Raw genomic sequence first — 27,874 nt, forward strand, 5'->3', positions numbered from 1 at the left:
CGGCTGTTGCATTTTTTGTTTCCCGATCCCACCTAGGCCGGCTATCTCTGTTCTTTGAAAATTATGAAATAAAGTTAATTTTAACAGGTGAGTGCAGATGTGATTTCTTACCCCGGATTAAATTTTGTACTTTGTATTTGATCCTTGAGTGGGGAATATTGCTGTGTGAGATGTGAGCTTGTTGTGCGCTTGGAAGCCCAAATCTAAACGAACAACTTGCAACATTGAGAGACAGGGATAACATGGAGTGGCGTCAGTTGCTTAGTAGGGCAGCAATTTATGGGGCAGAGGTGGATAGTGATATGGAGGTGCAGGAGAAAGAGGCATGTCTGGGTGAGTTTGGTGTGAAACTGGCCTGCAGACCTGACCTCAAGCTTACCTTTGGTATAAGCTAGAATGCACATTGCAAGCCAAGGTGTGTGACCTTACAAATCCTTATTGGACGTCCATTTGGTCTGTAACAGAATCCACATTTTGTCAGGATGCAATATTTTATCATAGTACAGTTTAAACAGTATCACAGGCAAATTGCAATAATGTGGCCTTCTGCATAAACATTCTGATGAGTGGGACAATCAAAAGGAAGAAAGTACGAGATACAGTTCATCTGGATATGTGGTGCAGAGCTTCCACTCCCCACAATACTTGTTCAATAAAGCATCAATGGCAGCACTCTTTGTTAGAAGCACAAAGAAATAACCTAGCTCTAAATATGCCTTACTCATGGTCAGTAAGGCCATGTTCACACGGGCGAAAAATGTGTGGTATGTTCGCACGGACATTCCGCAGCAGCAGAGTCCCATTGATTTCAGTGGGATTCTGCTGCACTGTTACCACAGATGAATTTCAGATTCCGGCATCCACAGAAAGAATAGTCTATTCTTTCAGTGGATTCCACATGGAAATGCATTACTGTCTATAAAACAGTGCAGTTCCGAGTGGTCCTAACACCCGCCATTTAGTCAAATGTGCAAAATGTCCACACCTCTTTTTTGCACTGACATTCCACACTTTGTTCGTGCGTGTGAACATAGACTAAGGCTCCATAAGAGCCAAAATGCATAGGTAATCTGTGTGCTTCTCCAATGCCATATTTATAACCTGTACTGACCATGTGTATAGATGTTAACTTGCTATTGAAATAACGCTTAAAATTTTTTTTAACCAAGAATGTTTGCCAGACATTAATGAATTAACACAAACCTATGATTTTCAATAAAAAAAATGTTTATAGCCCCTATTACATAATTATCTTACCATTTTCTCTGATTCTACCATTTAAAAAAATGTGTTGCCAAAATGCTCATCCCTCTACAACCAATCCAGACTTCCTGACAGAAATGCCCCAATGACTGACTTGTACTATATACTAGACAAATTGCTTGTCTCATTTATCCAGAGAATGGAACTGATCCTTTAGAATCTGTTGGACCTTGGAACTAAAAAATAGTGTAACGTGACTCTAGGTTACAACATTCAGGAAGTTTGTATAAGGTGAGTTTGCATAAATAGCTTTGACATTCCCTAGACTTGTAGCCAATGCCATAACAACTGAGGACTTAATTCATACAACTTTTAAAGAGGTTGTCGAGTGAAAACAATCTTCCCTATCCAAAGGAGATGCACAAGTGCTGGACTTGTGCATCTCTAGTGCTCCCATACAAATAAATGGAGTTCCCACTGACAGCAAGGGGATCAAATAATTGTCACAGGACAATTTTGTATAACTATTTTGGAAGATTATTTTACAATAATGAGAATAGAAAAACATACAGTCCGAAGTATGCAAACATCATGGAAAAAGATACAAAGTATGATAACCATAGAAGAAAAAAAGAAAAAAAAAAAAAAGGGGGGGGCTTTAGAATAATCGCAGGAGCAATTTTGAATATGTAGTTCTGAATCCATAATAAGCTAACAAGTTCTCATGGATATGAAAGATCAGGGATTCAACCAGGATAGCATTACACATGAGTATAGAGGAAAGTTCCTTGGTTAGAAGGATTAAAGGAGGAGATCTGTAGTGCTGTGAACTTATCCCCTATCTGAAGGATAAGGGATAAGTTATAGATCGCGGGGGTCCGAGCGCTGGGGCCCCCCCCCCCGCGATCTCCTGTTCTGGGCCAAAGCAACGTACTGGAAAGGGGGCACTGCCAGTTAGGGGAAATCTGTTTCTGGTAACAGCTTGATAAGAACAAAATGAAGATGGTAAACCCACACACACACACACACTATGGAGTTTTCCATGAGTCTGCGCTGTCTACCTGCAACCTGACAGAGTTTGCCTGCTGATAATCAACACTGTTCCTCAAAAGGTAAAATCAAGGCTTCCTTATTATCTCTGACCACTAAAAGCTTGGAGCAGCTGTCCCTTGAGTAAATACCAGTGTAACTACTACTGTATGTCCACAGTGTTGCAATGCAATATTCAACTTTACTCTCCCTTTTGTTTCTCAGCAACAGTAAGAGCAGTTCAGTGCCTAGTTAACTCTTTCCTGGCTGTGCTGCTTCTGTTTATCATTTCTGGTCAAAGAACACCTTGCACACCCAGCGCATCAGTAACCGCTTTTCCCTCAACATAAACCATTCCCCTGCATTGTGCAGCCTGTTCAGTCCAGTGTACTTTCATCAGCATTATGTCATGGTATAGCCAAGTAAGTGAAAGGAAGTTCCTAGGTGAGAACTACTGGCAGACAGCCCATCTCTGGTCCAGCCCCCTGAAATGGAATGAATGAGAAATAGCTTTGCACCATGGAAGGGAATTTCAGGCACTCAATAAAAGCAATTAGAACACTGAAAATCTCCTTGTCACCACTCTGTTAATCTAACAAATGCTATGCACAGTTTTATTTAACTTTTTTTTTTTTTTATGGTAGGAATTCCCCTAGACATCTTATCCCCTATCCAAAGGATAAGGGGATAAAATGTCTGATCGCAGGGGGGTCCCAGCAGCCGGCAGTTCAGACATCTTAACCCCTATCCTTTGGATAAGGGATAAGATGTCTAGGGCCGGAGTACCCATTTAAAAAGAATGATCATATTTCAATGGGTAAAAAAACATTTTTTTTAAATGTGACACTAATGCAATGAGTGAATTAAGTTTTAAAAACCTTTTAGGGTAGGGTCACATCTAGTGCATCCGCAGCGTATTTAACAAAGCTGATGACCGTCCCTAGATTGAGCCTCTTTGTTGTGCCCATGTGTCCTGCATTGTCTGCTTGTAGCAGCAATCCGCTGCTATGAGCAGACACAAAGGGATCTGTAAAGTAGCGTGCACATGCTCAGTTTTCTCACAGACATCAAGGTCGCTCTTGGCCTAGTTCAAGGAAGAGAGTGGCCGCAATGTTTGTGAGTAAACTGCGCATGCGACTCGCAGATCCATGCGTCTGCGGTGGATTGCTGCTACAAGCAGACAAAGCAGGACACAGGCACAAGCAGGAGGCTCACTGTAGGGACAGTCATTAGCGTATCTGCAGCACCAAATATGCTGAGGATGTGCTACGTGTGACCCTATCTTAGCATACAAAATCTGCAATGTGTGTATCTACCCTGAAAGTGTTCTGCAACACACCTTATCAACAGATAATAGATATTGATTAAAACATTTTTTAACAGATCCAAAGACCGCTTTTAAAAATGGTGTAGGGTCTTAGAAATGAAACAGAACTTATGAGGTGATTTCAGCTGTGATATAATTTCACCTTTTTTAGCGGAAAAGTGGTTCAGTTGCCCCCAGAAACAAACCAGAGTGCTTCTTTAATTTTTAAAAAGGCCTCTGAAAAATAAAAAGTAGCAATCTGATTGGTTGCTATGGGCAAATCCAAGCCAAGCATGTGCTTTAAGTGGAGAGCATATCTGCCAGAGAACAAGTTAGTTGAAATCCAACTACTGAACTTATCTCCCTGAGATCGGCTGTCAGGGCTGCCAAATGCATTAGAAGGTTGACTAGTCCCAGTCAGCCGATAATTATCTGATGTGAATGGCCAGCCTTCGCTGGTTCTGTACCTGGTTGGGTGACACGCAACAAAAATGTAAATAAATGTAATACTGGCTAGGGCTGCACGATATGGAGAAAATGTGCGATTGCGATTATGGGCCTAAATATTGCGATTTCGATATGCAATGCGATATAATAAATAAATGGTGAAATCATGTCCGATCTCCACCATTTTACAACTATCCACTCATTTTATGCCCGCCGCCAATTTCACATCTCCCCATTTAATTCCTATCTCCGCCCTTTCACATTCTCCCCTCATGGTTACATCTTCCCCCTGCCACATTCTCTCCCCCATGTCACATTCTCCCCCCAGTAGGTAGCTTTTTGTACTGCAGCAATACACTGGGTTTCCCGGATCCGGTGGGAGATTTGAAAACTGCCCGGGAAACACAGTGTGTTTGCAGCCGAAAAAGACCTTTCCCCATCAGCCAATCACTGGGTTGACACGTGACACAGCTGTGGCCAGTGATTGGCTGAAAAGGGAAAGGTCCTACTACTTGTATGGTAAAGAGGAGACACCGGACCGCACAAAGACGAACGGAATCTGCAGGGACCGGGAGAAGGTTTTTTTTATTTTTCTCCCTGCGCTCTTTTAGCTCAGTGTTTATCTACCAGGGCGCCTTCAGCTGTTGTGAAACTACTACTACCAGCATGCCCGGACAGCCTTTGTAGTTTTGCAACAACTGGAGGCACCCTGGTTGGGAAACACTGACTTTTAGTATTTAAATTTGTTTGTTTTTACTCAGGAGCCGGCCGGAGCAGATAATCGCAAGTTTTCCCGGGGGTGGGGCGTATCGCTATATTGCAAAAAGAAAAAAATTGCGATTTGATTGCTTTTGCGATATATCGTGCAGCCCTAATACTGGTTTGTAAAGCTTTTCAGCAGAATACATCTTTACCTAGTTAAAAATTAACTGCAAAATAAAAATCTACAGCAAAAGTACAGTAAATGTTTAGGAATGTTTAGTGTGAAATGGAAGCCTTTCAATCTACCTGAGCAACATCACGCTCCAAGTCTATGCAGAATGAACTAGAGCCAGGAACAAACCAGCAGCTGAGGAGTAAACCATCACATGCAAGAATGCTGAAGGTAAAAAAAAAAATTGTTAAACTTCTCATCTGGATACACAGAAAAATAAAAATCAGAAACATTGTAAATAAAAGATTTTTATTTCAAAAATTTAGACAAGTCATATAAAGATGTTTAATACTTTTATAAAGTAATTTCTTTGTAACATTTATTATAAAGTCTTTTGCAAGCTTTAAAGAATCAGTGTGTAAAGATTACAGGTATACAGAATACAATAGCAAGTTTCAGCACAGTGGCACATGATAATATATATAGCAGAAACATTCTAGGGAGAGAGTCTGTTAGTGCTAGTTAGCTGCCAAACTAATTGTTTTTCCTAAATAGATATGATACATGATGTGTAAGAGGAAGTGGCTGTTAGATTATTGTTTTCCAGTTAAAAACAAAAACGCCAGTAATCCCACAAGTAGCATCACTGCCAAGGTGAAAGCAGCTTTTATGATAAAAAGAAAAAAGGCAACTATAGTGGAGCATCCATTACAATCAAATCAGTGATTACCGAAAAGTGATCTTGGTTCTCAACATAAACAGGATTTCATCCAAGTCCTTAGCTCGAAAAAAGGCAGAAATTGTATGATGACTTTCCAAATGACAAAACAGATCACGATAAACACGAACAATAAACAGTAGAAGAGAAGGAATGACAAAACAATAAGACATTACCCACAGACAAAGGACGGGAGAAATGACTGCCAAAGATGCCGTAAGACTCCTGATGCAAGACAACTAACTATAATAAAGGATTTTCACATTTCTCAGTGTGAGGGGCTCATGTCAGGCAAGCTTTATAACCCAGAGATGGACCTGTCCTGGAAGACCTGAACACAACTGAATACAACTCTTAACACTGCTGTCCATCCATCATGAATGACTTCTTTTACAATACTCTCTGAACACAAGCCTCTTGTCACAGTCTGACTCTTTATCTTGGTGCTATAAACACATGCTGTAAAACATGGGCATGTTTAAAAACAATTTGGTTTTTGAGCACAAACTAAAAAAAAAAAAAAAAAAAAATCAAAGCAGAGATTACAATTGACATCAGGGAATCCTGTCCAAGCACCTCTTGAGGTTTAGTGTGTGTGTGATCATATACTTCAGTGGCAATTGCACCCAATTCCAGAGCTGAAATTTCAAAGTAACATTGTAAAGTAAGAGAGAGGTTAGTATGTTACATTTATTACAGCAGATTGTAACATGCCAACAGTATAATAAAATAATGTTTTACAGTCAGAGGATTTCACTTGCTTCCAGGTGTCAAGCATGTCTGATTTTGGATGGTGTGTAATTCCTGTCTATTATTTCATCTTGTAAAAACATATGAAGGCAACGTTCATTCTGTGCCAAAGGGTGGCCTGCAACTCTGCAAATTGAGAAAGATTATAAAACAAAAATATAAAAATATTAGCAGCAAAACATTCAGCAACTAATATAAAGGTAGATATATCCCTTGAATGACTTCTAACATTTCAAGGGCAACTCTTCACTGCAGATCTAGTTTTACACCTAAATCCCATGTATTATGTGGAAATATTAAGGTGTTTCATGTGGAATCAGCAGTGATGTAATGAATAATGTGATTAAGTACACCAGGCACATTTTAGGACTAAAGATAATACTACAATCTGCAATCAATGCAAATGATTACCCAGGCTCTGTAAGCGGCATTGTTCCAGCAACAGGGCATATGGTTAAACCAGGGAAGGCTATGGTATAGCTCGTAACTATTTGTTTCAGCGCCATCAATTTCACAGGCAATCTGCATACATTAACTATACACAACAAATAGAAGGTCAGCAATAAGGATGATTTGTTTTAACTCATTCAGTGCAGGGATTAAACTGTTCCCCTCTGCAATACAGTCTTTTTTATCTATTACAGAATCATTTTCTGGCACTTGAGACGCAGAGGATCACACTTACTTGTTTATAAATTGCTCAAGCCCTAGCTTTCTTTCTTCTATGAAAGAATCATCAAAGATTCCTTCATCTCCTCTGAATGGTAGCTGTCGCATAAGAGCTTTACCAGGTAGAGGGGGCACCACAACCTAAGAAAAACAGAGGAACAATTAAGAAATTAACAGTAAAGATGATTTGTTCAGAAGCATCTCTAGGTCCTAAGAGTTGTTTCAGTTTGGTATCATTAAACCATGTTAAGTATACAGCCAATTGGATGGAAAAGCAATAACCCATGACTTAGTGTACAGCTATAATAAGACAATGCTTTAGAACGCTCTAGGGAAGAGGTTTTAAAGTGGTACTAAATTTGTAGGAGAGCACACACTGTCCACAATCATTGTCACAGACTACATACATCCAGGCTAACTACCATTATTTCAGGCGCCATGTCACACATGGTATTTAACCCCTTAAGGACTCAGCCCATTTTGGCCTTAAGGCCTCAGACAATTTAATTTTTACGTTTTCATTTTTTACTCCTCGCCTTCTAAAAATCATAACTCTTATATTTTCATCCACAGACTAGTATGAGGGCTTGTTTTTTGCGTGACCAGTTGTCCTTTGTAATGACATAACTCATTATATCATAAAATGTATGGCGCAACCAAAAAACACTATTTTTGTGGGGAAATTAAAACGAAAAACGCAATTTTGCTAATTTTGGAAGGTTTTGTTTTCACGCCGTACAATTTATGGTAAAAATTGCATGTGTTCTTTATTCTGAGGGTCAATACGATTAAAATGATACCATTACATACTTTTATATTATTGTTGCGCTTAAAAAAAATCACAAACTTTTTAACCAAATTAGTACGTTTATAATCCCTTTATTTTGATGACCTAACTTTATTTTTCCGTATAAGCGGCGGTATGCGGGCTCATTTTTTGCGCCATGATCTGTACTTTTTTTTATACCATATTTGCATATAAAAAACTTTTAATACATTTTTTATAATTTTTTTTTTATATAAATGTATTAAAAAAAGTAGGAATTTGACTTTTTTTTCGTTCACGCCGTTCACCGTACGGGATCATTAACATTTTATTTTAATAGTTCGGACATTTACGCACGCGGCGATACCAAATATGTCTCAAAATTTTTTTACGCTTTTTGGGGGTAAAATAGGAAAAAACGGACGTTTTACTTTTTTTATTGGGGGGAGGGGATTTTTTTTTTTTTTTACACTTGAATAGTCCCCATAGGGGACTATTCATAGCAATACCATGATTGCTAATACTGATCTGTTCTATGTATAGGACATAGAACAGATCAGTGTTATCGGCGATCTTCTGCTCTGGTCTGCTCGATCACAGACCAGAGCAGGAGACGCCGGGAGCCGGACGGAGGAAGGAGAGGGGACCTCCGTGCGGCGTTATGAATGATCGGATCCCCGCAGCAGCGCTGCGTGCGATCCGATCATTCATTCAAATCGCGCACTGCCGCAGATGCCGGGATCTGTATTGATCCCGGCACCTGAGGGGTTAATGGCGGACGCCCGCGAGATCGCGGGCGTCGGCCATTGCCGGCGGGTCCCTGGCTGCGATCAGCAGCCGGGATCAGCCGCGCATGACACGGGCATTGCTCTGATGCCCGCGGTTATGCACAGGACGTAAATGTACGTCCTGGTGCGTTAAGTACCACCTCACCAGGACGTACATTTACGTCCTGCGTCCTTAAGGGGTTAAGCACTGAGATCCCTAGTGCCCTGGTACTTAAAGCATACCTGTCAGATCCGACAAAAAAAAAAAAATAAGTTATGTTACTAAGTACCTCATCCTGATCATGTACATGTAATTTATGTCTGTCACCCATATTTAAAAAAAATAAAAAATTAAATTGCATTTTACAGCTGCTCAATATCTTTTCACTTGTCTCTAAGGGAGGGTGTGTGTCCCTCTTGCCTGCACTGTGATGACTCTTCCCTCTCCCTCACTCTGCCGACTTCCTGCTCTCGGGAACCTGGCAGCCCTGCTCAGTAACACTTTCCTCTCTGGATTTATGCTGTACACACACACAGATTATTGGAGACTGCATGTAAGTTAGAATACAGCAATATTAAACATACTTATTTTGTTGAAAAAGTGCTTTGTTTTTTTAAAAGGAGTACATTAAAACCTGCAAAACTGCAGTTTTTTGTTTTCAATTTGCTCCCACTAATATTTTTTTTTGGCTGTGCTGTAAATTTTGTTATGAAAAGTGCTATTACAAAAACAAACCCTCATATGGGTCTGTGGATGGAAAAGTAAGAGAGAAAGAAGAGGAGGGGGAAGGAAAAAAAATATGTAAAAAATAAAAAAAATTAAGAAATTTGCTGTTTTCATAAGGCCAAAGGCTATTCTTTATACAATGAAAAGCAACAGATCTCGGACTGCTGTTTTTCAGTACAAACCACAGGTTGTTCACTTCCAGTGAATACAATTGTCCTGGTCAAGTGATAAACAAAAAAACAAAAACAACAACAACTGCGCAGTTTAGTATAGTAATAACGGTAGTGTATCTAGAGGACATGGCTGGCTTTACCTGAGCTCTTGCCATGCTTTCATGATTTGCTTAATACATGAAAGGCTTATCTCTCGGCACTTGAAAGTACTATAGGTGTTCACCAGCGCCACAAGAGCCCAAGTAAGTCCAGCCCATATCCTCTTTATTACTGCTCACTACCATTCACTTACCATATTTGACTGACAGCAACTAGATAAAAAGGACATGGACAGGCCTTACCTGGGCTCTTGTCATGCAGGGAAATGCCTCCTGGGCTTTTGAGCCTCATTTGCATTACAGAAAAGGTAAAAGAACCAGTTAAAATAATAAAAATGAAAAATGTAGGTATTGATGGAATCCTAATGACTAATCCTAACCAGTTATAGTTACAATCATGTTTCTCTGCTGACACGTCGTCTTTAACTTATATTTGTACATTAAAAAGAGTACCTGTCACCGAACTAAACATTTAATATATTGTTCCTTATGTAATTAGAAGACCCTTTGCTATTTACTTGCTGTTACAATTTTCAACCTTTTTAGGTTTTTAATGTGATTGATAAAACAGCCACTAGGTAGCTCTGTTCTGTTCCCTGCGCAAGTCAAAGTTAGTTTGGACTCCTCACGGCCTGGCAGGAGACGAAAGTCAAGAAGTATGTGCGGGGCATGGCAAGGCACATCTCTCACAGGCTTCAGTGACATCACACCTGCTGGGGAACGCCATATTTCTCCTGCCATGAGCAAGGGGAAAGGTATGATGTAGAGCTTTTTACTCCTAACTGGTGTTATTCTTTTTGCACAATCTGTCCCTAAGGCAGCAAAAAACCTGCAGTGGATTACGTAGGTGTCAACATACCCTTATGTACACAAGGGTGGATTTACTTCTGTGTAAAGTTTGCCACGGTTAAACCTGTAGCGCGTTCAACAGGTCTGCAGCGGTACATGCAAGTGTATAGCCAGTCTAGCTTTTTTGGCCTCATAGACCACACAGCTTCTGTAATCCTGGCCACCACAAGCTACCGCAATTTAAACGGGACACGTGCGGGTTCCAGAAAAGGAACCTGCATCTATAAGAATTATGGAATAGCCTGCATAGTATGCAATACAGGTCTGAAATTGGCATATCCCTTTATCCATGCATGCATTAAAATGTGTATGAAGTAGACTTATCAATTACCTTGCTTTCTCTTTCAAGTTCACTCCTTAGCCATTCAAAATCGCTATATCTTCTGCGGACACTCGATTCTTTCAGTTTAAAAATTGGCAGGTTAGTCTGTAAAACAAAATGATGCACATCAGCAGGCATTATCTAGTACATAAAAGCTATAAAACACAAAAAGGTAAAGTTCCACAAAACAAAAAGGGTTAAATTCAAAGCTATAACTTATTAAAAACACATTACAAAATTTGTTGCATCGTATTGCTAGTCCAAGGAGAAACCAGGAAGTGATCTGATCAGATCCATAAGGAAGGTTGGGGGTAGGGGGCGGGGAGAGAGAGAAAAGTAATCTTTACACATACAGGTGTGTGGGAGAAAAAAACAAACAAAAAAAAACCCTACTTGTCCAAAAGGACCAAAACGGAGCACAATCCCCTTGTCCCTTATGACAAGCCAGTTGTCCTGGTACACAAAATTTCAACCAAAAAAATAGTACGTAAATAGGGTCTTAATTTTTTTAGTTTTAGCACTTTCACTTTTTATGTCTATCACTTATGCTCCGAAACAAAAACTAAAAATTGTGGAATAAAAAAAAAGAAAATGCAAGTTTTTTTTTTTTAATGCCATTCACCTTGTGGTCAAACTTAGATGTTATTTTGATACTTTAGGTCAGCCTGATTGCAGCAATACCAAATTTGTTTAGTTTCTGTCATGTTTACTAATTTAAAAACATTTATAAACTTAATTGTTTTGTATATTGGGCGGTGTGAGGGCCTCTCGCTCGCTCTATCTAGAATATATATAATATATTATATTTTAATAGTTCGGTTCATTTTTATTATGTTAACATGTTTATTTTTTACATGGAAAATGGGGTGATGTGAACTTTTAACCCCTTGGGGACGGAGCCCATTATAACCCTAAGGACGGGAGCAAGTTTTGCAATTCTGACCACTGTCACTTTAAGCACTAATTACTCTGGGATGCTTTTATACTTTTCATTCTGATTCAGAGATTGTTTTTTCGTGACATTCTACTTTATGTTAGTGGCAAATTTTTGTCGATACTTGCATCATTTCTTGGTGAAAAATTCACAATTTGATAAAAAAAAATTGAAAATGTTGCATTTTTCGAACTTTGAAGCTCTCTGCTTGTAAGGAAAACAGACAATCCAAATAAATTATATATTGATTCAAATATACAATATGTGTACTTTAAAGTGGATTTGAAGGGCTTTCATATTAGAAATACCCCATAAATGACCCCATTATAAAAACTGCACCCCGCAAAGTATTCAAAATGACATTCAGAAAGTTTGTTAACCCTTTAGGTGTTTCACAGGAATGGCAGAAAAGTGAAGGAGAAAATTCAAAATCTTCATTTTTTACACTCATGTTCTTGCAGACCCAGTTTTTGAATTTTTACAAGAAAAAGCCCCCCAAAATTTGTAACCCAATTTCTCTCGCGTAAGGAAATACATCATATGTGTATGTGAAGTGTTCGGCGGGTGCAATAGAGGGCTCAGAAGGGAAGGAGCGACAGTGGGATTTTGGAGAGTGAATTTTTCTGAAATGGTTTTTTGGGGGGGGGGGGGGGGGGGGGGGGCCCATGTCCCAATTAGGAAGCCCCTATGGTGCCAGAATAGCAAAAAAAAAAATAAAAAAAAATAAAAGAAGACACTCACATGGCATACTATTTTGGAAACTACACCTCTAAAGGCGCGTAACAAGGGGTCCAGTGAGCCTTAACACCCCACAGGTGTTTGACGACTTTTGGTTAAAGTCGGATGTGTAAATGAAAAAAAATATTTTCACTGAAGTGCAGTTTTATCCCCCCCAAATTTACCATTTTTACAAAGGGTAATGGGGGAAAATGCCCCCCAAAATTTGTAACCCCATCTCTTCTGAGTATGGAAATACCCCATGTTAGGGCGTAAAATGCTTTGCCTACTATTTTGGAAACTACACCCCTCAAGGAACGTAAGAAGGGGTACAGTGAGCCTTAAAGGGGTACTCCGGTGAAAACCTTTTTTCTTTTAAATCAACTGGTGGCAGAAAGTTAAACATATTTGTAAATTACTTCTATTAAAAAATCTTAATCCTTCCTGTAGTTATTAGCTGCTGAATACTACAGAGGAAATGATTTTCTTTTTGGAATGCTCTCTGATGACATCATGACCACAGTTCTCTCTGCTGACGTTATTATAATAATAATGCTTTATTTATTGTTGTCCTTAGTGGGATTTGAACCCAAGTCCCCAGCACTGCAAGGCAGCAGTGCTAACCACTGAGCCACCATGCTGCCCTTAGCATACATCTGCTATGCATGGTTGCTAAAATGGACAGAGATGTCAGCAGAGAGCACTGTGTTCGTGATGTCATCAGTGTTCCAAAAAGAAAGGAATTTCCTCTGTAGCATTCAGCAGCTAATAAGTACTGGAAGGATTAAGATTTTTTAATAGGAGTAATTTACAAATATGTTTACCTTTCTGGCACCAGTTGATTTAAAAGAAAAAAGGTTTTCACCGGAGTACCCCTTTAACCCCTTCCCGACCTATGACATACCTGTACGTCATGGGTGGCAAGGTGTTCCCGACCCATGACATACAGGTACGTCATGAACATTACTGCCGCTACTCGCGGCACCCCGCAGCGCCCGGAAAGATGGTGGCTATCACTGATAGCCAGCCATCTTACCGTGCGACCACGGGGGGAGTTTCATCCCCCACCCCCCCCCCAGCGATCGCTGCTATCAGCTGGTCAAATCTGACTAGCTGATAGCAGCGCGGTGTGTGAGTCCCGATCACGGGGATCGGGACACACACCGCTCTGCTAAGTGTCCCTGACCCGTCCCCCGGCATCACTTACCCGTCCGAGCGGTGTCCCGAGCGGTCCCGGCATCCTCCAATGCGGTCCCGGCTGCGCTGCGTCCCGGAGGCGAGTTTCCGGCAGCAGTGCGGCATCTTCATTGGCAGCAGCGATCTCACTGCTGCCTCTAAGAGTTTCAAAACTGCAACTCCCAGCATGCCCAGACAGCCTTTGGCTTTCTGGGCATGCTGGGAGTTGTAGTTTTGCAACATCTGGAGGTCCACAGTTTGGAGACCACTGTATAATGGTCTCCAATCTGTGCTCTTCCAGATGTTGCAAAACTACAAATCTCAGCATGCTCAGTCTGTCCAGGCATGCTGGGAGTTGTAGTTCTCTAACATCGTGAAGAGCACAGATTGGAGACCATTATACAGTGGTCTCCAAACTGTGGACCTCCAGATGTTGCAAAACTAGAACTCCCAGCATGCCCAGACTGCCCAAGCATGCTGGAAGTTGTAGTTCGGCAACATCTGATCCTTCAGATATTGCCGAACTACAACTTCCAGCATGCCTGGGCATGCTGGGAGTTGTAGTTTTGCAACAACTGGAGGCACACTAGTTGGGAAACATTGTCCGTTTCCTACCTCAGTGCCTCCAGCTGTTGCAATTGTTGCAAAACTATAACTCCCAGCATGCACTGACAGACCATGCATGCTGGGAGTTGTAGTTTTGCAACAGCTGGAGGCACACTGGTTTGGAAACACTAAGTTTGGTTGCAAAACACTTGAAAGTTTATTACTTAACTTAGTGTTTCCAAACCAGCGTTCCTCCAGCTGTTGCAAAACTACAACTCCCAGCATGCACGGACAGCCAAAGGGCATGCTCGGAGTTTGCAACAGCTGGATGTTTGCCCCCCTGCCCCCCCCCCCAATGTGAATGTACAGGGTACACTCACATGGGCGGAGGTTTACAGTGAGTGCTGCAAGTTTGAGATGGCGCAAATTTTGCGCTGCAGCTCAAACTTCCAGCGGCAAACTTGCTGTGAACCTCTGCCCATGTGACTGTACCCTAAAAACACTACACTACACTAACACTAACCTAAAATAAAAAGAACTAACCTAAAATAAAAAACACTACATATACACATACCCCTACACAGCCCCCCTCCCCCCAAAAAATGAAAAACGTCTGGTACGCTACTGTTTCCAAAACGGAGCCTCCAGCTGTTGCAAAATAACTCCCAGTATTGCCGGACAGCCATTGACTGTCCAGGCATGCTGGGAGTTTTGCAACAGCTGGAGGCACCCTGTTTGGGAATCATTGGCATAGAATACCCCTATGCAAATCCCTAATTCAGGCCTCAAATGCGCATGGCGCTCTCTCACTTTGGAGCCCTGTCGTATTTCAGGGCAACAGTTTTGGGACACATATGGGGTATCGCCGTACTCGAGAGAAATTGCCTTACAAATTTTGGGGGGCTTTTTCTTCTTTAACCCCTTATGAAAAGGTGAAGTTGGGGTCTACACCAGCATGTTAGTGTAAAAAAATAATTTTTTTACACTGACATGCTGGTGTTGCCCTATACTTTTCATTTTCACAAGAGGTAAAAGGGAAAAAAGACCCCCAAAATTTGTAACGCAATTTCTCCCGACTACGGAGATACCCCATATGTGGGCGCAAAGTGCTCTGGGGGCGCACAACAAGGCCCAGAAGGGAGAGTGCGCCATGTACATTTGAGGCGATTTGCACAGGGGTGGCTGATTGTTACAGCAGTTCTGACAAACGCAAAACAATAAATATCCATATGTGACCCCATTTTGTAAACTATACCCCTCATGGAATTTAATAAGGGGTGCAGTGAGAATTTACACCCCACTGGTGTATGACAGATTTTTGGAACAGTGGTCTGTGAAAATGAAAAATAAAAATTTTTGATTTGCACAGTCCACTGTTTCAAATATCTGTCAAATGCCAGTGGGGTGTAAATGCTCACTGCACCCCTTATTAAATTCCATGAGGGGTATAGTTTCCAAAATGGGGTCACATGTGGGGGGGGGTCCACTGTTCTGGCACCATAGGGGCTTCCTAAATGGGACATGCCCCCCAAAAACCCTTTCAGAAAAACTCACTCTCCAAAATCCCATTGTCGCTCCTTCCCTTCTGAGCCCTCTACTGCGCCCGAACACTTTACATACGCATATGAGGTATTTCCTTACTCGAGAGAAATTGGGTTACAAATTTTAGGGTGATTTCTCTCCTTTTACCCCTTGTAAAAATTCAAAAATTGGGTCTACAAGAAAATGCGAGTGTAAAAAATGAAGATTTAGAATTTTCTCCTTCACTTTGCTGCTATTCCTGTGAAACACCTAAAGGGTTAAAACACTTACTGAATGTCATTTTGAATACTTTGGGGGGTGCAGTTTTTATAATGGGGTCATTTATGGGGTATTTCTAATATGAAGACCCTTAAAATCCACTTCCAACCTGAACTGGTCCCTGAAAAATTACGATTTTAAAAATCTTGAGAAAAATTGGAAAATTGCTGCGGAACTTTGAAGCCCTCTGGTGCCCTCCAAAAGTAAAAACATGTCAATTTTTTTTATGCAAACACAAAGTAGACAAATTGTATATGTGAATCAATATGTAATTTATTTGGAATATCCATTTTCCTTTCAAGCAGAGACTTTCAAAGTTAGAAAAATGCTACATTTTCAAAATTTTCATGAAATTTTTAGATTTTATACCAAGAAAGGATACAAATATCAGTGAAATTTTACCAATAACATAAAGTAGAATATGTCACGAAAAAACAATCTCGGAATCAGAATGATAAGTAAAAGCATTCCAAAGTTATTAATGTTTAAAGTGACAGTGGTCAGATTTTCAAAAAATGCCCAGGTCATGAAGGTGAAAATGGGCTGGGTCATGAAGGGGTTAACACCTCACAGGTGATTAACTTTCCTTAAAAGTGGGACGTGAAAATGAAAAATGTGATTTTTAACACTAAAATGCTGGTGTTACCCCAAACTTTTCATTTTCACAAGGAGTAATGAGAGAAATAGGGTTACAAATTTTGTGGGGCATTTTCTCCTAAGTAAGGAAATACCTCATATGTGGATGTAATGTGATCTGCGGGTGCACTAGAGGGCTCAGAAGGGAAGGAGCAACATTGGGCTTTTGGAGAGCGAATTTTGCTGAAATGGTTTTTTGGGGCATGTCGCATTTAGGAAGCCCCCATGAAGCCCGAAAAGAAAAAAAAAAAAAAATAAACAAAACACATGGCATACTATTTTGGAAACTACACCCCTCACAGAATGTAATAAGGGGTGCAGTGAGCATTTACACCCCACTGGCGTTTGACGGATCTTTGGAACAGTGGGCTGTGCCAATGAAAAATTACATTTTTCATTTTTACGGACGACTGTTCAAAAAATCTGTCAGACACCTGTGGGGGGGGGGGGGTAGGGGTGAGCGGGGGGGTAAATGCTCACTGCACCCCTTGTTACATTCCGTGAGGGGTGGTTTCCAAAATGGGGTCACATGTGGAGGGGGTCCACTGTTCTGGCACCATGGGTGCTTTGTATACGCACATGGCCTTCAATTCCAGCCTAGTTCATGTCAGAACCGCTGTAACGATCAGTCACCCCTGTGCAAATCACCAATTTAGACCTCAAATGAACATGGCGCTCTCTCACTCCTGAGCCATGTAGTTCGTCCGCAGAGCATTTTACGTCCACATATGGGGTATTTGCGCACTCAAGAAATTGTGTCAGAAATTTTGGGGGTCTTTTTTTCCTTTTACCTCTTATGAAAATGAAAAGAATGGGGCAACACCAGCATGTTAGAGTTAAATAAAACTTTTTTTTTTTTACAACAACATGCTGGTGTAGCCCCAACTTTACCTTTTCATAAGGGGTAAAAGGAGAAAAATACCCCCAAAATTTGTAACGCAATTTCTCTTGAGTACGGAAATACCCCATATGTGGCCCTAAACTGTTGCCTTGAAATACGACTCTGAAGTGAAAGAGCGCCATGCGCATTTGAGGCCTACGTGTAAGGGGTAGGGATCGACTGATTATCGGTTTGGCTGATATTATCGGCCAATATTCACGATTTTGGACATTATCGGTATAGGCAATTATCTTGCCGATATCTGGCCCCGCAAAAGCCGCTGCAGTTCATTTAAAGGGCCCGCTATAAATCATTGATCTGCAGCGGCTTAGGCAGGGTCGGGTTGGGGGGTCAATTGGGGGAAAATAGCCGATAACTTATACCGGAATATCGGTATAAGTTATCGACCTGAAAGGTCACAGATTATCGGTATCGGCCCTAAAAAAAAAAAAAATAAAAACCCATATCGGTCGATCGCTAGTGAGGGGGTGTATATGTAGTGTTTTACTTTTTATTATTTGTTAGTGTAGTGTTTTTAGGGTACATTCACACAGGCGGGTGTTCACAGTAAGATTTCTGCTGGGAGTTTGAGCTGCAGTGGAAAATTTGCTGCAGCTCAAACTTGTAGAAGGAAACCCACCCGTGTGAATGTAACCTGTACATTCACATGGGAGGGGGGGTGCACCAAACCTTCAGCTGTGGCAAAATGACAACTCCCAGAATGCATTAACAGACTGTCCATGCTGGGAGTTGTAGTTTTACAACAGCTGTAGGCACAGTGGTGGGGAACCACTGAGTTAGAAACCAGACTCTAAGCCGGCAGAGCTATACCCCCCCCCCCCCCCCGCACCGTACTTCGATCGGTGGGCAGAGCGGGGGAAATGAACTCTAACCCACCCGCCCTCAATTGTCATTGGTAGTCAGCCTGACCGACCAATGGCAGGGGATAAGAGGGGGGTGGCAACACTGCCACCTCGCTCCTATCCTTTAGGATGGTCGGAGCAGTCTCTGACAGCTCTGATCATTCCTATTTTCTGGGCGATCGGGTCACCAGTGAATTGACCATCGATTTTCGGTGATCGCCGACATGTGGGGGGTCTCAGGACCCCCCTAGGCATTGCCACAGGATGCCTGCTGATAGATATATCAGGAGTCATCTTGTTCCGATCACCACCCAGCGAGGTACACAGGTACACCCTCCGTCCTTAAGTGATAAGACGCGAGGGTGTATCCCTACGCCCTTCGTCCACAACAAGTTAATATGGAAAGGGTTAATATATATATATTTTTTTTATACACACACTTTATTAGTCCCCTAAGAAGGAATCATTAGATTTCTCATATAGATAAATGCAGTTCTATTGAACTCCATTTATCGTTGATCATGGGATGAAAGGTAAGCCCTCCGGCTACATCTAGTGGATCAACCCCCCCCACCCCACACACAAGTGCAATCCACCCTACTAGACCACTAGGGATGGTTAAGGTACAGCAGTGGCGATCACCACATGCCAGCTATTAGGGGTGCCCCCCAGCTACAGGATTCAGCTGGGGGCCGCCAGATATGGAGCTTGCATAAGTAAGGAGCCTGCTTCATACACCCTGAGCACTGCTATATAATAAGAGCAGAGGGGAAAGTCGGTCTGGCCTTGCTAGCCCGAGGAAGGGCTAAATGCATGAAAAATTCACCTGCCCCATACCCGGAACTGCATGTCAGAGGCAATAAGATTTCCACATACCTGCCCATAAGGGAGAGGGAAAAAAAAAAATAATAAAAAAAATAAAAACACTTTTGTACTCCTTTAACCCCTTAAGGACTCAATTTTATTTTTACGCATTCGTTTTTTCCTCCTCCCATTCAAAAAATCATAACTCTTATATTTTCATCCACAGACTAGTATGAGGGCTTGTTTTTTGCACGACCAGTTGTCTGTTGTAATGCCATCACTCACTTTACCATAAAATGTATGGCGCAAAACAAAAAATACTATTTGTGTGGGGAAATTAAAAAGAAAACCGCAATTTTGCAAATTTTGGAAAGTTTTGTTTTCATGCCGTACAATTTATGGTAAAAATGACATGTGTTTTTTATTCTCTGGGTCAATACGATTAAAATGATACCCATGATTATACACTTTTCTATTACTGTTGTGCTCAAAAAATAAATAAATAAAAAAAAATTGCTAACTTTTTAACCAAATTAGTACGTTTTAAATCCCTCTATTTTGAAGACCTATAACTTTTTCATTTTTCCGTATAAGCGGCGGTATGAGGGCTCATTTTTTGCGCCGTGATCAAGTTTTTTTTATAAGCAAATATGGTATTAATAAAAAGTACAACTTTTTTTAATTTTTTGGGGAATAAAATTGTAAAAAAGCAGCTATTTTGGACTTTTTTTTTACGTTCACGCCGTTCACCGTACGGGATCATTTACATTTTATTTTAATAGTACGGATATTTAAGCACGCGGCGATACCAAATATGTATATAAAATTTTTATTTTTTAAATTTTTTTTTTTTTTTTTTTTTTTTTTTTTTTTTTTACACTTTTTGGGGGTAAAATAGGGAAAATGGGACAATTTACGTTTTTATTGGGGGAGGGGGTTTTTCACATTTTTTTACTTTTATTTTTTCACTCTTATAGTCCCCATAGGGGACTATTTATAGCAACCATTCGATTGCTAATCCTGTTCAGTGCTATGTATAGGACACAGCACTGATCAGGGTCATCAGTCATCTTCTGCTCTGGTCTGCGGGAAGGCAGATCAGAGCAGAAGACTCCCGGAACACAGCGGAGGCAGGTGAGGGGACCTCACTCTGCCGTGCTGGATGATCAGATCCCGAGGCAGCGCTGCGGGCGATCCGATCATCCTGTTAAGTGATCGCGATGCTGCAGATGCCATAATCTGTATTGATCACGGCATCTGAGGGGTTAATGGCAGACATCCGCAAGATCGCGGGTGTCCGCCATTACCGGCGGGTCCCTGGCTGCGATCCACAGCCGGGACCTGCCGCGCATGATGCCGGCATCGCTCCGATGCCCGCGGTTATGCTCAGGACATAAATGTACATCCTGGTGCGTTAAGTACCACATCACCAGGACGTACATTTACGTCCTGCGTCGTTAAGGGGTTAAGTATACGTAGTCATGGCTGTAAATGTTAGCACCCCTGACATTTTTCAAGAAAATGTAGTATATTTCTCACAGAAAAGGATTGCAGTAACATGTTTTGCTATACACATGTTTATTCCCTTTGTATGTATTGGAACTAAACCAAAAAAGGGAGGAAAAAAAAAAAAAGCAAATTGGACATAATGTCACACCAAACTCCAAAAATGGGCTGGACAAAATTATTGGCACCCTTTCAAAATTGTGGATAAATAAGATTGTTTCAAGCATGTGATCACACCTGAAAGCAGATAAAAAGGAGAGAAGTTGATTTAGTCTTTGCATTGTGTGTCTGTGTGTGCCACACTAAGCATGGACAACAGAAAGGAGAAAAGAACTGTGAGGGATTGAGATTGTTGATATTTTTCCACAATTTTTGGTTCTCAATGTTACAAGTCCATCTCCAGAGATCTAGATTTGCCTTTGTCCACAGCGCGCAACATTATCAAGAAGTTTGCAACCCATGGCACTGTAGCTAATCTCCCTGGACATAGACGGAAGAGAAAAAATGATGAAAGGTGTCCATGCAGGATAGTCCAGATTGTGGATAAGCAGCCCCTAACAAGTTCCAAAAGATATTCAAGCTGTCCTGCAGGGTCACGGTTAGCGCGAACTATCCATCGACATGTAAATTAAATCGAATGCTATGGCAGGAGACCCAGCAGGGCCCCACTGCTGACACAAAGACTTAAAAAAAGCAAGACTACATTTTGCCAAAATCCTTCTGGGAAAACGTCTTGTGGACAGATAGTAGAATGATGAGCTTTACCAAAAATCTCTATCTTGGTCTTGTTAACCGAAAACAGAATGAATAGATGGCAACAAAGCGCTGGAGAGTTCTGAAGTGGTCAGTGATTAGTCCAGATCTAAGTCCCATTGAGCACCCGTGGAGAGATGTTAAAATTACTGTTGGGAAAAGGCGCCCTTCCAATAAGAGAGACCTGGAGCAGTTTGCACAGAAAGAGTGGGCCAACATTCCGACTGAGAGGTATCAGAAGCTTATTGATTTATAGGAAGTGACTGATTTCAGTTATTTTTTTTCACAAAGGGTGTGCAACCAAATATTAAAGTTTAAGGGTGCGTTCCCACAGGGCGTATACGCAGCGTATTTGACGGTGCGCAAAATGTATGGCAGCAGCGGGAAATACGCTGCGTATCCCTTGCTCACTATACACACAGGGCTTTCCGGCGGCAGCCCTATGTGTGTAGTGAGTTTTGGAGGCGGAGCCGCGCGTCACAGACACGCCGGCACATGGCCCCGCCTCCAAAACTCACTACACACATAGGGCTGCCGCCGGAAAGCCCTGTGTGTATAGTGAGCAAGGGATACACAGCGTATTTCCCGCTGCTGCCATACATTTTGCGCAGCGTCAAATACGCTGCGTATACGCCCTGTGGGAACGCACCCTAAGGGTGCCAATAATTTGGTGTGACATGCCCAATTTTCTTTTTTTTTCTTTTTTTTACTGCAGTGTTACTGCAATCCTTTTCTGTGAGAAATACTTAATTTTCTTGAAAAATTTCAGGGGTGCCAACATTTACGGCCATGACCGTATGTGGTAAACAACAATGTAAACAATGTGTCAAAATCAAAAAACAGAAGTACACAAAATTGTAAGTGTGAAAATTTGCATAGCATCAATTATACATTTATTATGTTTCCATTTAGGATACAGAAAAATGATACATCAGCAATGGCTCAGAATTCGTGTAAATCAATTAAACTGTTGTGTTAGAAATCCTGCATATGTCCTTCTCTGACCTGGATTAAGTGATCCGACAGGTTTTTCGGCATACAAAGTATTGCATTGGTGCACACAGTTGTAACAAAACACTTTTTGGCTGGATTCACTCACAACATTTTGGTCAGCAGCCTTACCAAAAACCAGGAGTGAAACCCACTAGAAAAACTAGAATGAAAGCTAAACCTTTAACAGTGTTTTGGTAATACTGACCATTACAAGGCCCAATATGCTGTGTGTAAATCTATTCTAAGGGGACGTTCTCATGTACGCAGATTTGATGCGTAGGATTTTCTGCTGCAGATTTCAATGTAAACTAAATTACTGAGCAAAGCTTCTAATCTGCACAGGATCCTGTAGGTGTGAACGTACCCTTAAGCTGAACACTGGCAGCCAAGAGCAACAATGCTGTTTTACAAAGATGATGCATTATTTATTTATTTTTAACTCATTGTGCAGTTCCTGCTATACCTCTAAGAAAGGTATGAAGCAAAGATTACTTATTAAATATATACATAAACAAAGAGCTAGGGGTGACCATTCTTGTCATGGGCATGTCCTTACAGTCTGCTACTGTCAGCACTGATTCAACTGTCACAGCATAAGAGATGTTCCCAGAGGTTTTTCCTTTAACCCCTTAATGACCACGGACATATATAAGTCTGTGGCTGGCTCCCGTTATGTTAAGTGTGCTCAGGAGCTGAGCGCGCTTCATACCCAACAGGTCCCAGTTGCTATCAGCAACCAGGACCCGCGACTAATACTGGATATCGTCGATCGGGATGATGTCTGGTATTAACCCTTTAGACACAGTGATCAAAGTTGATTCCGGTGTCTAAAACGATAGAAATGACTGACGGTTAGCTCAGCGGAGCTGTTCAGGAGCACCACGGTGAAATCGCAGCATCCCAAACAGCTGAGAGGAAAGCGGGAGGGTGCTTATCTTCCTTCCCTCTGTCTGATAGTCAATCCATTGCTCCAAGACTGAGATTCAGCCTTGAGCAATCGAGCACAGATAACACTGATCAATGCTATGCTATGGCATAGCATTGTTCAGTGTATGCAATATAAGTATTGCATGTATATAAAAAAAAAGTTGTAATAAAAGTTAGAACCACCCCCCTTTTCCCCATTCAAAAAAAAAAAAAAACTATATAAATTGGGTACCCTTGTAACTGTATGGACCTAGAGAATAAATATATGGTGTAATTTTTCCCGAAAAGTGCACTGCGTAGAATCGGAAACCCCCAAGTTACAAAATAGTTTTATTTTTCCCCCCCAAATATTTTTTTTCTGGTTTTGCCGTAAATTTGGTGGTAAAATGATTGATACCATTACAAATGTACAATTGGTGGTGCAAAAAACAAGCCATGATATGGGTCTGTAGGTGAAAAATTTTAAGCATTCTGATTTTTAGAAGGTGAGGTGGCAAATACAAAAGTGCAAAAATGAAAAAACCTGTGGTGCTTAAGGGGTTAAAACATTGTACTCACATGTCACCCTATAAATATAAAAAAAATCTTATAAGATAGGAAGACCTGTGGTCTTAGCTGCCTTGATTCCTGTGGAGCCAATGCTTTACTGATACATGCTAATTTTTACCTTCAACACTTATTCGTACCATTGGTTATCAGTCTCTGACATGCTAGTTAGGGCCTTGATTCTGAAAGGGTTGGTCATCAGCACACAGATCTTAATTAGTAGAGTGCTGAGGTTTATAACCCATTGAGAGGAGTGGTCACTGCCCCCTTGATAGTCTATGGACAACATTGTAGTGTAGGGACTGTCAAGGGTTAGGCACTTCAAACCCCACCTGCACAGAGTGTGAATGTTGTGTTTGAACAGCATTTCACAGAGCATACATTTGTACAATAAAATGACACAAAACCTGGAATATTATCCCAGGGATGAATTAAGAAATAACCCAAAACTAAATAGAAGTAAACATTCTTTATGGATTACTAAACTCTCAGTGTGAAAACAAGAGTCAGGATTACTTACACACGGCAAACCTTATTAAGGTGAAGTCAAACCTGGACATAAGCTGCTCAGTAGAACATATTTCTCTCCATAAGAGGTCACCCAGACCACAGGATAGCAAATCAGGTGTTAAGAATGGTATCAGGTCTCTCCTATTACATCTCTATTGGCTTTTTACCCGACTTCAACTCTATACCTCCAGTGTTAAGGAAGGGTGCAAAGGATGGAAAGCCTTTATAGCGCAGCGTTTTCTGCAGGTGATATTTTGCATTTCAAATTCACTCCTCTCAAATTACTTTACAAAAGGGGATTAGCTGCTCTCTTCTAGTGACCCTGGAAAGATCAAGCTTGTGAAAACTGTTTAGAAGAATTTTCATACACTGAGTACGGAAGTCTATAAAGTTAATCTCTGAAATAACAGATCAAGTTTACACGTACAATACAAGATGGTAAAAGTGCCAACCCCTCTCATTTTACCATGCATTTCCCTTATCTTGAACTTTTGACATATTAATGATTACATAAAGTGTGTGTATATATATATATATATATATATATATATATCTATACATACATATACATACACACACAGGCCCAGATTTATCAGACTATGTGAGAGTAAAAGTGGAGCGATTTTCCCACAACAGCCAATCACAGCTCAGCTTTCACTTTACCTGAGCTCATTAGCTGAGCTGTGATTGGTTGCTGTGGAAAAATCTCTCTACCTTTACTCTCATCGTTTGATAAATCTGGGACATTATCTTTCTCTATATCTATCTTGAAAAAGTATAATAAATACTTGAGCTTTGTGACCACGAGAAGCCATAAAAGTGTGGTACAAAATGGCTCTTAAAGGGGTGCTCCAATGAATAACTTTTTTTAATGAACTGGTGCCAGAAAGTTAAAACAGATTTGTAAATTACTTCTATATTAATTCTTAATCCTTCCAGTACTTATCAGCTGCTGTATGCTCTAGAGGAAGTTTTATTTCTTTCTGGAGTTTTCTAGTCTGACCACAGTGCTCTCTGCTGACACCTCTGCCCATGTCAGGAATTGTCCAGAGTACATGCAAATTCCCATAGCAAACCTCTCCTGCTCTGGACAGTTTCTGACACGGACAGAGGTGTCAGCAGAGAGCGCTGTGGTCAGACTAGAAAGAACTCCAGAAAGAAATACAACTTCCTTTGTAATATACAGCAGCTGATAAGTACTGGAAGGACTAATAGAGAATTTACAAATCTGTTTAACTTTCTGGCACCAGTTTGTTTGAAAAAAAATTTGTTTTCCACCAGAGTACCCTTTTAAATCCTATTTTGCCAAGGCCAAACACCCCATATTTTGAAATGAAATTTCAGATTTTTAAACCGATAACTGTCCCCAGATGAGGAGGCAAACACACCAACAACGGGAGTCTGACTAGATCCACATCTTCCAATTCCTCTAACCCAAGGGACTAAATTGTGACACCGATTTTGATGAGAAAATGATTTCACAGTTTCTTATCTCAACCCCCTTTCTCTCCATTCACCCCCCTTTACCTTGAGTGAATTGTAGTAGTGTCGTCTAGAGAGTGTAACTACCCCCTTGTCTGTCTTATCTAAACAGCCATAAATATCTAAAGAGACAAGAAGCATTCTTCTCCCAGACTGGCACTTTAATAGGAGAACTTAGAATACACTGTGGTCTATTTAGAACATAGACAAAATGGCCGACATCATGCTATGCTGCTAAGAAACATTAAACATAGTGATTCATTTTTAGGGCGTATAATTAGCATGACAAAACCCAACATTGGCCCTCATTTACTATTGCAAACCCAACATGTTTTGTTGGGTTGAGCGACACATTCTGGCGCAGTGCACCCGAAATGCTATCTGCGCCAGAATTGAAAGAACCCCGACTAACTCCATTTTGCTTAGAAAACCCGAAGGGGCGTGGCTTTCAGGGAAAGGGGGTGTGGTCCCCTACAAGGGGCGTGTTCCCAACATTTTAACAAAAAACCAACATATTTACTAAGGTTTCCACCGAAAATGTGGTGGATTTCAGCTGAGAAAAACCCTACAGATCAGAGCATAAAAAAGCAAAGTGTAGGGAAAAGTGGAAAATGAAGGAAAACCTTAGTAAATACCGTGGGAAATAAATTTTAGGGAATTAAATCCCACAAATAAACCTACACTCCACTCTTTGTAAATAAGGGCCATTGTCTTGTGTTTTCCTTTTAGACACGCCCAACACAAAACAAGACAGTAAACCGCTTTTATTTATTTTGTATATATTTTTAACCTTTTTATTTCTATATTCACTCCTAATCTTATTTTATGAACCAGGTCACATTTATACCACCCTATTTTTCTATTAATTCCACCATTATACGGTTATTGGATGAGTTAAATGTCTAGCTAACATGTAGCTTATACATACTTGTACTACAGTACATATAGGGTTAATAAAAGTCTGTTACCATGTCACAGTATTGTGAGGTTCATGGCCAGTGTTAATCTTGTTGACAAGGTGCTACCAGACAGCCAGTCAGTGCATACACAGGTTTTACCAGAGAAATGCCCATTCTGATTGGTCAGTTCTACCAGCTATTGACTTGTTTCACAGGCGTTGTATGTGGAGTATGGTTTCAAGGGTCCAGAAAAGACCATTGTATGTTGAAACTATTGTATGTCGAGGCCATTTTGTCTTCATTACTTCAAAAGAAAATATTATTTCCTTTTTATAGAAATCATGTATTTGTCCAAGTTGAAGCACGGGTATGGACAAAGTCCAGTAAGTGAGGGTGGGCTATCCTCTGTGCTGTCTGATTATCCAACAGGAGCGAGCCCAGTGGCGTCCCCCCCCCCCCCCACCAGGCAGGAGCGAGCCCAGTGGCGTCCCCCCCCCACCAGGCAGGAGCGAGCCCAGTGGCGTCCCCCCCCACCAGGCAGGAGCGAGCCCAGTGGCGTCCCCCCCCCACCAGGCAGGAGCGAGCCCAGTGGCATCCCCCCCCCCGCCCCACCAGGCAGGAGCGAGCCCAGTGGCATCCCCCCCCCCGCCCCACCAGGCAGGAGCGAGCCCAGTGGCATCCCCCCCCCCGCCCCCACCAGGCAGGAGCGAGCCCAGTGGCATCCCCCCCCCCCCGCCCCACCAGGCAGGAGCGAGCCCAGTGGCATCCCCCCCCCCCCGCCCCACCAGGCAGGAGCGAGCCCAGTGGCATCCCCCCCCCCGCCCCACCAGGCAGGAGCGAGCCCAGTGGCATCGCCCCCCCCCGCCCCACCAGGCAGGAGCGAGCCCAGTGGCATCCCCCCCCCACCAGGCAGGAGCGAGCCCAGTGGCATCCCCCCCACCAGGCAGGAGCGAGCCCAGTGGCATCCCCCCCCCCCCCCCCACCAGGCAGGAGCGAGCCCAGTGGCATCCCCCCCCCCACCAGGCAGGAGCGAGCCCAGTGGCATCCCCCCCCCCCACCAGGCAGGAGCGAGCCCAGTGGCATCCCCCCCCCCCACCAGGCAGGAGCGAGCCCAGTTACATCCCCCCCGACCAGGCAGGAGCGAACCCAGTGGCGTCCCCCCCCACCAGGCAGGAGCGAGCCCAGTGGCGTCCCCCCCCACCAG

The 27,874-nt window shown here is 41.9% G+C and overlaps 1 protein-coding gene across 2 annotated transcripts in view; it reads right to left on the reverse strand.

Moving 5' to 3' along the window:
* Nucleotides 1–5,452: 5,452 nt before the first annotated feature.
* The window catches only part of SNX3 (sorting nexin 3), a 52,177-nt gene continuing 29,755 nt past the window's right edge, over nt 5,453–27,874 (reverse strand). The window contains exons 2-5 of one of the 2 annotated variants that reach the window (XM_056566259.1): nt 10,708–10,803; nt 7,013–7,137; nt 6,319–6,453; nt 5,453–6,215 (exon numbers count right to left, since the gene is read on the reverse strand). In XM_056566259.1, the coding sequence (XP_056422234.1) occupies nt 6,348–6,453; nt 7,013–7,137; nt 10,708–10,803 (327 nt within the window). In that variant the 3' untranslated portion in view covers nt 5,453–6,215; nt 6,319–6,347. Of the gene's footprint in view, nt 6,454–7,012; nt 7,138–10,707; nt 10,804–27,874 lie in introns of both variants that reach the window. The other variant, XM_056566258.1, reaches the window with a different exon arrangement.

Source organism: Hyla sarda, chromosome 3 (assembly GCF_029499605.1).
Source record: "Hyla sarda isolate aHylSar1 chromosome 3, aHylSar1.hap1, whole genome shotgun sequence".
Lineage (NCBI taxonomy): Eukaryota > Metazoa > Chordata > Amphibia > Anura > Hylidae > Hyla > Hyla sarda.